At 56.9% G+C, this 12,155-nt stretch overlaps 2 protein-coding genes across 3 annotated transcripts; one reads left to right on the forward strand and one right to left on the reverse strand.

Annotated features, from left to right (window-relative positions):
* Positions 1-38: 38 nt before the first annotated feature.
* On the forward strand, positions 39-3,098 carry ENDOG (endonuclease G; the record flags this gene model as incomplete). Its single annotated transcript, XM_040481191.1, has 3 exons — positions 39-437; positions 1,484-1,593; positions 2,757-3,098. Coding segments are annotated over 3 exons (792 nt in total), but the record flags the coding sequence as incomplete, so codon positions are not given.
* On the reverse strand, positions 2,498-10,470 carry SPOUT1 (SPOUT domain containing methyltransferase 1). Of its 2 annotated transcripts, none has more exons than XM_040482582.1 (12): positions 10,380-10,470; positions 9,778-9,823; positions 9,339-9,464; positions 7,136-7,295; positions 6,812-6,901; positions 6,642-6,691; positions 6,319-6,449; positions 5,299-5,371; positions 5,095-5,193; positions 4,546-4,648; positions 4,149-4,296; positions 2,498-3,239 (listed from the first exon to the last, which is right to left on the reverse strand). In XM_040482582.1, the coding sequence occupies exons 1-12, from the start codon at positions 10,413-10,415 to the stop codon at positions 3,105-3,107; spliced, it is 1,197 nt and encodes a 398-aa protein (XP_040338516.1). In that variant the 5' UTR covers positions 10,416-10,470; the 3' UTR covers positions 2,498-3,104. The 2 variants fall into 2 exon arrangements, with proteins under 2 accessions (XP_040338516.1, XP_040338515.1); XM_040482581.1 differs by lacking the exon at positions 10,380-10,470 and adding an exon at positions 10,160-10,285.
* Positions 10,471-12,155: the final 1,685 nt, after the last annotated feature.

Consider the following 12,155-nt stretch of genomic DNA (forward strand, 5'->3'; position numbering starts at 1 on the left):
AAAAAAAAAAAAAAAAAAAAAAAAAAAAAAAAAAAAAAAAGCCCGTGCTGCCCGTGGCGGCGGCGGCCGAGCTGCCCGCGGTGCCCGCGAAGCCCGGGACCCCGGCGGGCGGCGGCCCCGGCGAGCTGGCCAAGTACGGGCTGCCGGGGCTGGCGCAGCTCAAGAGCCGCGAGTCGTACGTGCTGTGCTACGACCCGCGCACCCGCTGCGCGCTCTGGGTGGTCGAGCAGCTGCGGCCCGAGCGGCTCTGCGGCGACGGCGACCGCCGCTCGTGCGACTTCCGCGAGGACGACTCGGTGCACGCGTACCACCGCGCCACCAACGCCGACTACCGCGGCAGCGGCTTCGACCGCGGCCACCTCGCCGCCGCCGCCAACCACCGCTGGAGCCAGAAGGCCATGGACGACACCTTCTACCTGAGCAACGTCGCGCCCCAGGTAGCGCCCGCGCCCCGCCCCGCCCTCGCCTCGCCTTTCGAGCGGGGGAGCTGCCGAGTGCGCGCTCGGCTCAGGCGCCTGGCTGCTCACCCCGCGCGCCCCAGGCGGGAGGCACCGAGCACGGGGGCGCCCAGCACCCGCTCTGCAGTCTGACCCTAACTGTGGGCCTCTGGGCACCTCCCTGGGCTTCGGTTTTCTCGCAGTAGCGCCGAGGAACCGAAGACAGTGCAAACAAGAGTATTGAGCACGCTTCCTGGTCCATGGCAAGCAGTACTATCTGTAATGAGGGAACTGAGGCACAGAGAGGCAAAGCGACTGGCCCACTGTCACACAGCAGGAGACCCAGGCAGTCTGTCTGGAGGAACCTGGGTTTTCAGCCATTGTCCCTACCCTGCGAGCCTTACAGGAGTCTAAGGAAAATAACTAGCATAGTCAGGGGTTAGCAGTCACTGTGTGCCCTGCCTCTAGGCCTGTTCCTAGCGGGGCCTGGAGACTTGACCTGGGGCTCTCCGTGAAGCCCCTGGGGTCTGAGCCTCCCTTCTGACTTCTGCTTTTTTAGGGCCGCAGTCCCCTGCTCATTTAGGACATTGGCGAGCTCAAGGGACGGAGTCAGGAGCAATCCATGACTTCCAGCCAGGCTTTGCATGTGGTTCAAACTGGCAAAGGAGCGGGTAGGGTTGGAGAACTGGCCTTCCCAGGAGCCCCTGGGGACTGGCCGGGAGGCTTGTTTCTCTGAAGAGGGAGAAGTGCCCCTTTCCTTAGCAGAGCCCTTTGCAGCTGAGAAGCATTTCTGATCCTGGGATGCTGGTTGTCCCATTCCAGACGGGGGCAGGCTGGCACCCCCCCCCCCCCCCCCGGGGCCCTTCCCGGGCCCCCCCTCATGGCCAGGTGGCCTCAAGGAATCTCTCCTTCCTTGAACCTCATTTTCCTCAGCATGCTTGCCCACCCCACTCCCCGCTGGACTGTCCCAGCCTGGTGTCAGTTCCCGCCCCGACAGTGGGGGAAGGGCCCCAGCCCCAGCCTCTGAGCCCCACGTCTCCAACCAGGTGCCCCACCTCAACCAGAATGCTTGGAACAACCTGGAAAAGTACAGCCGCAGCTTGACCCGCACCTACCAAAATGTCTATGTGTGCACAGGGCCGCTCTTCCTGCCCAGGTAAGGCTAGAGCTGGAGTGGGGGCTGGGGATGCCAGGGCCTCCCGTTCCCTAGAGGCCCCTTCCTGCCACTCTCACCATTCAGGCTTGCCTCAGCCCCTGGGTCCACGCTCAGTGCCAGGTCACGTTATCTGGTTTCTTCACAAGCCTGTCCGTTCCCTACTTTAGGCCCCCTAATTCCACTTCTACAGCCAGAGACCTGTTGGGTACCCACCTAGACCGTGTCTCCTCTGTGCATGGCACCAGGCCCCAAATCTGCCTCTGTTCCTCTCTCCTACCTCACCTCTTGCCATGCGCACCTGACTCCGTTCTACCCAGATAGAAAAGTCTTCGTCAGGTCAGGCTCTTGCCTTCGGTCTCCTCTGCTTGGAACAATCCTCCTCACCCTCCTCACCCTGGAGCCAGGGTTAGAACTCCCTCTCCCTGATCCTGAGCCTCCACTCTGGGCCCTCTGTAGCCCTGCCTCCCAGGTGGAAGGGACTGAGCTCCTCTGGGCATGCTCAGTGATTTTCCTGGCGTACTGAAGATCGAGATAGAGGCAAAAGGTTACAGCAAGGCCCACAGGCCTGAAAAGGAATCCAGGGCCTAGCACCTGATCTCTAGAGGAGTGGGCAAGTGACTTCAATATCCTCTCCTGTAAAATGGGGATAATAGCCACTACCTACCTCGTGGTTGCTTAGGAGTCAAGGGGGGGGGGGGGGGATGGGCACTGCAAGTGCCTTCGACGGCCTGCTGACACGGGGAAGACCGGAAGTCACCCGGCCAGTGTTCCGGACACCAGTGCCTGTGCTGGCACAGGGGATTCAGGGCTCGTGGGCCTTGCCCACTTGGTGCTTGCCCTCCACAGGGGTAGGTAGAGCGTAAGCATGTGTCTGCAGGAGGGAAGGTGAATGTCCACAAGGCCCGATTCTCTGAGTAACGTTTACTGCTGTCACCCGTCTTGCCTGACCCAGTGCTGGGCACGAGGAAAACAGGGTAGGAGAGTGTTCACCCTGCAGGGAGATCCCAGCCTCCTGGGGAGCCAAGAAGGGCACGGAAGCCTCGCGCTGAGGTGGCAGTCCTACAGGCTGACACAAGTTGAAGTCAGGTCAGGGCAGCAGCCGTGGGTCCGACCAGATGCCCTGGGAGCCCTGAAAGGCCATGTGTGCCCGGCTCTGCCCGCAGGACGGAGGCTGACGGGAAGTCCTATGTGAAGTATCAGGTCATCGGGAAGAACCACGTGGCAGTGCCCACCCACTTCTTCAAGGTGCTGATCCTGGAGGCCGCAGGCGGGCAAATCGAACTCCGCTCCTACGTGATGCCCAACGCTCCCGTGGACGAGGCGGTTCCGCTGGAGCGCTTCCTGGTGCCCATTGAGAGCATTGAGCGGGCCTCGGGGCTGCTCTTCGTGCCAAATATTCTGGCACGGGCAGGCAGCCTAAAGGCCGTCACTGCAGGCAGCAAGTGAAGGCCACAGCCCTGCCAGACTGCGGGGACGGGGCTGCATTAAAGGTGGTGATTTCTGGAGACAAGTCACGGCTGTGTCTGTCCTGGGGGAACCCCAGGAACCTCTGGCTTCCCTGCTGCTGCTTTGCTGTCGTAGGCCTGACGGGCCCCCGCCTGGGTGAGGCCAGGCTGCAGGGCGGCCAGGGAAATGAGGATGGCTTCCTGGAGAGGAAAGCAACAGGCTGGGGCCCGGGAGGCTGGAGGGAGCCCGGCCCCCAGCCTCACAGTGCCCAACCCCCCAGGGCCTGCTGCCCTCAGCAGAGCCCCGAGGAAGTTCAGAGCAAGCTCAGCTTCACCCTGCTGATCTGACCCCGGCTGGCTGCATGCCCCACCAGGGAAGGGCCTTGCCTCTCTGTTCCTCAGTGTCTCCCTCTAAAGAGAGGATGGTCAGAATAATACCTGCCTCCCAGGGTCAGGATTAGCGGAGGCAACAGGCAGTTCTCAGCCCCTGGTACAGGGTGGGTGTGGGGGGTTCCTGCTGGGAGGGTGTGGCCCCTGCAGGACCCCTGGGGACAGACTGGGGCAGTCCACCTGTGTACTCCCCACCCTTTGACAGTAATGGAAGCCAAGTGCCTACAGTGTGCTGCCTGTGCTGGCCTCACAAGTGGGCCCACGGGTTCCACAGATGCTCAGGACTGAGGCTCCCAGAGCTAGCTACACACTGCACCCCACAGGACTGAGGTGCCAGTGAGGCCCAGTGGGAAGGACCGCCCTGCCCACCACCGTCATGCGTGAGGAAGTGCAACACAGAGAGTACAGCTGGGGAAACCGAGGCCCAGGGTGGGGGTGGCCAGGGTCTCCTGGGTCACCCAGCCTACGAGCTGGTCCAGCAGCTGGAGGGCCACGAGCACCCAGGGTTCTTGACTCCCTGCTCACTCATACGCGGTCCCTGCTGGAATCTGCTGTGGCCAGATTGAGGTAGTGAGGAATCCATCTCCAGGGCAGGCTGGCTCGAGACAGCCTTGAGCAGGGTGGGCGGGGGAGAGCCGCACTCCCGTTGGACACACCCCTGGCTGGTGGCAGAACCTGGAGGACGGCCTGGGGCTACAGCAGGGAGGCAGACGGGCTCACCTCGGTGCGGATGGTGCGGCTGCCCTGGCCGGGGCACGTGTTGACATACAGATCAAAGAGGACGCTGGGTTCAGCCACCTCCAGGTTGGGGTCCGCATCCACTCCAGCTTCCAGCCCCTGGAGGCCCCCGAACACCACGAGAGCATGCCTGTGCCCATAAGAGGGGATCAGTGACTGCTCGCTGAGGTCACACTGCATGCAGCTCCCCAGAGCACTCAGTCCCCACCTCCTGGTATGCAGTAGGGGCTCAGCCCGTAGAGCTCTGCCCATCACCCCGCGCCCCCCCCCCCCCCCCCGGGGGGGGCGGGGGGCCCCCCCCCCCCCCCCCACCCCCCCCCCCCCCCCCCCCCCCAGACTGTTTCCGGCTTCCCTGGCCCCTGCCCCAGGCTATACCCACCTGAAGCTGGGAAGCTGGGCAGACGCCACATCTGAGCCTCTCTCTGATGTCCCAATGGTCAGGTCATACCCGTCCTGGAAGGGAGCCTCAGCAAACACGGCACCTGGGGGAGAGACCCACATAGCCACTTAGCTATGTGTATATGTATACCTGGGGGAGGGATGCAGAAGGGGACTCAGGCACGGGAGGCACACCCAGGCCTTCCAGTGTTCCTGGGAAGTCCAGGAGACCATGCCTGTGCTAGACTGGGGAAACCAAGTGGAGGGTGGGGACGAAGGAGCTCTGAGAACTCCTATCTGTCCTTATGTCCTATTCCCAGCCCCACGGCAGACATTACTAATCGATCACAATCCTTTCTCTCAGAAGTCCTTCACAATATTCCAGGCAGCGCACTCAGGGAGACGGAGGCCCAGAGAAGGAAAGGCATTTGCCTATGGTCACACAGTAAGGTGGTAGGACAAAGCCCCTACTCTGCCTTTTGGGTCAGGCAAGGCTCTGTAGCCTCCCAGAGAGAGGCCAGATATTCAAAGGAGGAAACTCCGTCCTTACTGAGGCAGGAAGCCAGCCGGACTGTGTAGCCCCAGTAGAGACCGGCTTTGGTGCGAGGGTCCTGCGAAGACACGACTTTCCCCCGGTAGGTCTTGCTTTCTGCAGATGAAGTGGAGAGGCTGTGAAGATGGGGTGAGGGACAAGGAGGTGGAAGGAGGCGGCTCCGAGCCCAAATGCTGGCCAAGCTGGGAAGCTTCCAGATACCTGGGAGCTGCTTCTGGTTCAGCTGCACCGTCACCCGAAGTCCAGGCTCCAAGTTCTTGTCAATCTTCACCTCCTAGGGAGAAGCCAGGAGAAATGGGTGCTATTCCCCAAAGGACCAGCAGGGGTCACTGCTCTCCCCGATGTGGGGGGCATGGGGGCGGGGGCTGGCCAGGTACCTAAGGGATCCAGGTCAACCTCCATTCCCTTTCTCTGGCACCTGCACCAGACCTGCTCACAAGAGACCATTCGTGCAAGATGACTATCCCAGGGCACTGGGCAGAGATGAATGCTCTGGGCCTGGCACAGAGTAGGCAGTGTTTCGTGAGATGAGATCCCAGTCTTTGCTTTGAACAGAAGTGGCCATGCCACTTACTAGCTGTAGCAGTTTGAGCGGGCCACATAGCCTCTCTGAGCCTCGCTCTCTTCATCTGTCAATCAGGAAACTCTCCATAAACAGCAGCTACTGCTATACTGCCCAGGGCCGGGCATGAGGTAAATGGGAGATGTGATGGAGAACAACTGATGTCTGCGTCTCATGCCAATTCTGAATTCAGGACACGGGGCACTTTCTTTCCCTTTAGACGCTTCTCGTGTTTTCTCCTTTCGTCTGTGGTCAGGGTCTGGGTCATCCTGGTCTGCTCTTTTTGCGGGGAGAGGGGACCCCACACATGGAAGTGTTTCTGCCTCTGACTCCAGGAGAATTGAGCGTAGCCAGGCGGCCCAGGGTGGGTCTGCATCCTCGCTGGAGCTGCCCCAGAGGGATTCTGGACTCGCTGCTGCAGGGTTGGGCTGGGCTGGGTTTGAGCATGAGAACTATCTCCTGTTCATTTAGTTTTCAAGAAACAGTCGATCTGTTCCTGGCTTTATCTACTGAGCCCTGTTGCGGGGCACTTCTCTGGCCGAAACCTGCATCAGTGGAGGAAGACCAGGCACAGATGCCTGGGTCCAGGGCTCCCCACTGCCTTCCATAGCCAGGGTATGTCCCCAATGTATGTCTCAACCCACCCTCCCAATTCCTACCTTCTTCATGCCACAGTTGACAAAGGACCCGTGGCCTGGCCGGGTGGGCCGGTCCACCACGATGCCTTCTCTGAACTCGGATTCCTCATCCTGACGCATGTGGTGAGGGCTGTCCAAGGGGTTCAGAAGCCCTGTGGGTAGAAGGGGTGCAAAAGCACACGGCGGTATGGAGTTCCAAGCCTCAGGTCTGCCACAGACCTGCCGCTTGCCACCACGCACAGGCCTTGCCCTGCCTGGGCCCGTTCTCCCACCGGCACAGCAATTTCTCGGGGCCTGGGGGGTGATCCATGGGAAATGGGGGTCAGCCCCCACTCCGGCCTTACCTGCAAACTGGAGATCCTGGTGCTTGGGGAAGAACGCCTTTCTTAGGTACCTAGCAAAGAACGCAGATCTCAGAAAGTTCCCAGGGGAGGCCACCTCCTGCCTGACCTGCACCTTCACCACCCTGCCCCACCCCACCACGCGCAGGCCAGTCTGCCCTTCACCCCCTTACTGCGGACACTCCAGGTACTGCAGGATCCGGGCCAGCTGCACGCACGCCTGCCCCTTCTTGCCAACGCCCCTGAATTCACCCTCCACAGTCCTGGAGAGAGAAAGACAGGCCTTCCAGAGCCTACTGCCCTCCCTTCGAGAGCTCTTCCACCCAGTCTGACCTCTGTGGTCCCCTGCTTTGCGACTCTTCCCGCCAGATTCACTGGGGGCATTTCAGACATTTCTCAGCCCAGGCAAGCAGGAGGCAAAAAGAATGCAGCAAAGCCAGTCCTAGCAGCCCCTCCCTCCTCCCTGAGCCCGGGTGCCCTGTTGGATGGCTCCTCACTTGGCATCTTGGCCTTCTTCATCAAACACCACAATCTCATCCACACAGAAGATGGTGCAGGCTCTGGCAATCTGGCCAGCCAGGTAGGTGCGAAGCTCCGGTGACTGGGCGTTGTCCAGGATGGAGCCTGGCAGGGCCACGCTCAGGGTGTAAGGCCGACCTGGGCAGGGGAAGGTTGTTCGTGGTCAGAGGGGCCAGGGCTGTGCTCTCCCTTCACTTCCTCTCATCCCAGGGCTCAGAGTTAGACAATTTTCCCTCTGGGAGGAATTTTGAGGTCAGCAAATCAGATCCAACTCCCCTTTCCAGGCCTGGGTAAGACTGGGGGAGTGGTTAGAGACATTGGCCTAAGTTCATATGTTGGCCCCGCCCCTTACCGCCTCCATTACCAGCTGTCAAATGGGGATAATAAAGAGAGCTATTATTTGCATCTTTATATGTGTGCATTTACCCAGTAACCCTGAAAAGTATTACCATGACACCCATCAAGACATGGAGAACCTGTGGCCCAAGGTCACACAAAAAGCAAGACAGCGAGATCTGGGTTCAGGCTGTCTAGCTCTAGAGGGACCACCATACTTTCCCTCCCGCAGTCGTCCAATGGGAGCCACAGGAGGGAACACCCATGAAGGGCTTCCCTGGTGTGTAAAACAGCTGACATGCTCAGTTTCTGTCTCCACTGTCACCGTCACCACTGGTCACCAATGGGCTTAGAGGTTATGATGCCCTAACCCTCCTGAGGTTTGGGTCTAGACGAGGAGAAAAGACACAATTTGTTAGGGTAGATCCAGATGTACCGATGTGCAAGGACACCCAGGGTTCAATGTGGGATGAGAAAAACCAGGTCCAGAAGCTCACGGATAAAGTGGTCTCACTTTATAAAACTGTATCTGTATGTTCTCTGCATACGTATAAGTGGGTACAACATAATATCTGGAGAAACTTTCACTGCAACGTTTGCTGGAATTTTTTCTTTCTTCTTTCTAGTTGTCTATGTTTTTGTGGGGAGGGAGATTTTATTTTTAAGTTCATTTATCTTGAGGAAGAGAGAGAGTGAGCTTGCACAAGAGCAGGGCAGGGGCAGAGAGAGAGAAAATCCCAGGCAGGCTCTGTGCTCACAGCACAGATGTGGGGCTCGATCCCATGAACCGTGAGATCACGACCTGAGCTGAAACCAAGAGTCAGATGCTTAACTGACTGAACCACCCAGGTGTCCCAGGAAGGGAGATTGTTTTGAGCAGCTATTATTTAATGATATAAAAAGACAAATCCTTTTTTAAAGAAATCGTTTCTTTTTATATATATATATTTTTTTATTTTTATTTTTTTAACATTTATTTATTTTTGAGACAGAGAGAGACAGAGCATGAACGGGGGAGGGGCAGAGAGAGAGGGAGACACAGAATCGGAAACAGGCTCCAGGCTCTGAGCCATCAGCCCAGAGCTCGACGCGGGGCTCGAACTCACGGACCGCGAGATCGTGACCTGGCTGAAGTCGGACGCTTAACCGACTGCGCCACCCAGGCGCCCCAGAAATCGTTTCTTTTTAAAAAATGTTCATTTTGAGAGACAGAAAGAGAGCACGAGCATGAGGGGGGAGGGGCAGAGCAAGAGGGACAGAGAGAATCCCAAGCAGGCTCCACACTGTCAGCGCAGAGCCCTCACAAATCGTGAGATAGTGACCAAAACGCAACCAAGAGTCAACTGATGCTCCACTGACTGAGCCACCCAGGCACCCCCTCTCCCCCCAAAAAACCCCAAATTCTATTATAAAATCAAAATAAAGGACGCCTGGCTGGCTTAGTCAGTAGAGCATGCAACTCTTGATATCAGGGTCATAAGATCAAGCCCCACATTGAGCATAGACCTTACTTTTAAAAAATTAAATAAATAAATAAATAAATAAATAAAGTAAAATAAAAATAAGTAAATGAAAAACTAAATTAAAGCACACAAAGTGCTCGATAAAAAAGTGAAAAACCACCGTCATGATGATGATGAGTTCTGGAGATAGAAAGTTATGATATGTGACACTTTCCCTCCACAGGATTTAAACCTACCTAAGTAGGAGGTTAGGACTCAGTTTTCCGGGTCTCTCCCAGTCTCTGGGCCTCAGTTTCTCCATCAGGACGTCTACACCCACTGGTCTCTAAGGCCCCTCCCAGATAGGACACTGGCTGCCCTGCCCAGGACCCAGCCTGCTCACCTTGGTCCTCCCTCTGTGCAGCAGCCTCTTCTTCCTGCTGGCGCTTCGCCTGTTCTTCCTGGGCCCGCTGCCGCTCCAGTTTTTTCATCAGCTTGAGGTCCTTCCACTTCTTTTTCTCCTCTTTCTCTGGATGAGAGGACATCTGGGTTGGTGGCGGGGAGAGGGCTTGGAGGGAGAGCGACGCGGAGCAGTCCGGGAGATGGTGCCGTCTCAGTAGGGCTCAGCCTGGGCTCTCCAGCGCTGTTTAGTGAGCAGCCAGAGGAGCCATATGGGCTTCTGGCCCCTTCTTTCCCATTTTGGGTGCTGTGGGACCCAGAGCGGACAGACCTGGTGGCTCTCCACAGGGTTCAGCAGTGCACTGCTGGAGTGGCATTGGGCAAGGTTCAGTGGATCCCCCGCCACCCCACCCACCCAGCCCCCACCCAGCCCCCTTACTTACTCTGTTGCTTCCATTTTCGCCACTCGACCCTTTGGCCATGTTCACCCTGGAGAAGAAACGGGAAGAGGTATAGGAGTGAGGCTGAATGATCACAACTGGGGGGGGGGGGGGGGGGGTTATTTTCCCCAACTTCCCCCCCCCCCCAAAATAGGGGGGGGGGGGGCCACCCCCCCCCCCCTACTGCCACCCTAGGGAGAGCGTCGGGGGGAAGGGACCCGCTATACTCTAGGGCCTAATACCAGGTCTGGCACATAGTAAGCATCCAACAAGTTGTTGAATGAGGTGTCAACGGAGAGAAGACGAAACAGGCTCAGGGAAAAAGAACCTGCCTGCTGTCACTCTGGGAGTCAGAAGCGATACGCCACGAAAGGACTCGAGTTACCTGGGTTATCTGACGCTGTCCGGGCCCTGCACCCACCGGGTGCTCATCCATGCAGGGGCGCACGCGGCCACGAGCATGCGGCACCTCGGGGCTTCCGGCCTCGGGTCAGCGACAAGCAGGGAACAGGAAATACGGCACTGCCCCGCCACGGGCCCCCGCGCGGCTCGTTCTCGCGCCCCCGCGCCCTGTCCTGCCCGGGACCGCACCTCCCGCCACCTACCGGGCCGCAGGGCCTCTTCTTGACACGCTCCGCCATGTTCGCCGCTCACCGTCGGCCCCGCCCCGCCAATCAGACTCACCCCTTCCGGCCACACCTCCTCCCAGCCGTCCAATCGGAGAGCCAATGGCGCGCGGGGGCGTGGCCCGGCCCTCTGACTGCTCCGCGAGCGCTTGGGCTGGGATGAGCCCCCGCAGTGAGTTGGGGGACGAGGTGTGGGGGCCAGTTGCGGAGGGCTCGGGGTCCAAAGGGCAGGTTGTGTAGTGCTGTCCTGGACCCGTGGACGGCTCGAGAGTCGCCCGCCGTTTCTGCACGAGCGGCACTCAAAACTCATCTTGATTTTATTCTACCTGGGACCCTGAGGCCCAGAGCTGGAGTGTGAGTCAGAGTTGGAAATGACCTTGGAGATAATTTAATCCAACTCTTTTATAGATTCGTTCGTTTACTCTCTTTTAATTAACAGACTTGTTAAAATGTGTTTTAGTTTATTAATTTCTTTAAGTAAGCCCTATGCCCAATGTGGGGCTTGTACTCCCCACCTGAGGTCTAATGCTCTACCGAATGAGCCAGCTGGGCACCCATAAGAGACTTAGTTTTTTAGGGGCTTCTGAGTGGTTCAGTTGGTTAAGTGGCCGACTTCCGCTCAGGTCCTGAGCTCACGGTTCCTCCCTCCTTGGGCTCTGTGCTGACAGCTCAGACCGTGGAGCCTGCTTGGGATTCTGTCTCCTCTCTCTCTGCCCCTCCCACACTTGTGCTCTGTCTCTGTCTCTCAAAAATAAATAAATGAAAAAAAAGAGAGACTTAATTTTTTAGAGCAAATTTAGGTTTACCAAAAATTGAGCACATGGTACAGAGTTCCCATATAACCCCTCCACCACTCATTCCCCCCTATTTTAAAACAATTTTTTAAAATATTTGCTTTTGAGAGAGAGCGAGTGAGAGAGAGAGCGCGTGCGCGTCCACGCGCACGGGGGAGGGGCAAAGAGAAGGAGATACAGAATCCAAAGCAAGCTCCCAGCTCTGAGCTATCAGCACAGAGCCTGAGGCAGAACTCGAACTCACAGAGCACAAGACCATGACCTGAGCCAAAGTCGGATGCTTAACTGACTGAGCCACCCAGGTACCCCTCCCCCTATTTTTAACATCTTGCATTAGTGTGTACTTTTATTACAATTAATCAACCAATACTGATGCAATATTATTAACTGAAGTCCATAGTTTAGATTAGGTTTGTATTGTACATTCTATAGGTTTTGACAAAGGCATAATGTCACATATCTACCATCACAGTATCAAACAAAATGAATTCATTACCCTAAAAACACTGTGTTCCACTTACCCTCCTCTAAGCCCCTGGCAACCACTTGTCTTTTTTTTTTTTTTCTTTTTCAATGTTTATTTCTTTTGAGAGAGAGAAGGAGAGAGCTGGGGAGGGGCAGAGAGAGAGGGTGAGAGAGAATCTCAAGCAGGCTCCACACTGTCAATGCAGAACCTGACACTGGGCTCGAACCCATGAAAAGTGAGATCATGATCTGAGCCCAAATCAAGAAAGAGTGGGACCGTTAGCTGACTGAGCCACCCAGGTGTCCCAACTGCTAATCTTTTTTACTGTCTCTGTAGTTTTGTCTTTTCTTTTTTTTTTTAATTTTTTTTACACTTGATCTTAGCCAAAAGGCCGAGAAGCGATATTTTTAATTTTTTTTAATGTTTATTTATTTTTGAAAGAGAGACAGAGTGAGAGGCGAGGGGCAGAGAAAGAATGAGTCACAGAATCCGAAG

The sequence above is a fragment of the Herpailurus yagouaroundi genome, unplaced genomic scaffold (assembly GCF_014898765.1).
Source record: "Herpailurus yagouaroundi ecotype Mexico unplaced genomic scaffold, PumYag 160, whole genome shotgun sequence".
Taxonomy (NCBI): Eukaryota; Metazoa; Chordata; class Mammalia; order Carnivora; family Felidae; genus Herpailurus; species Herpailurus yagouaroundi.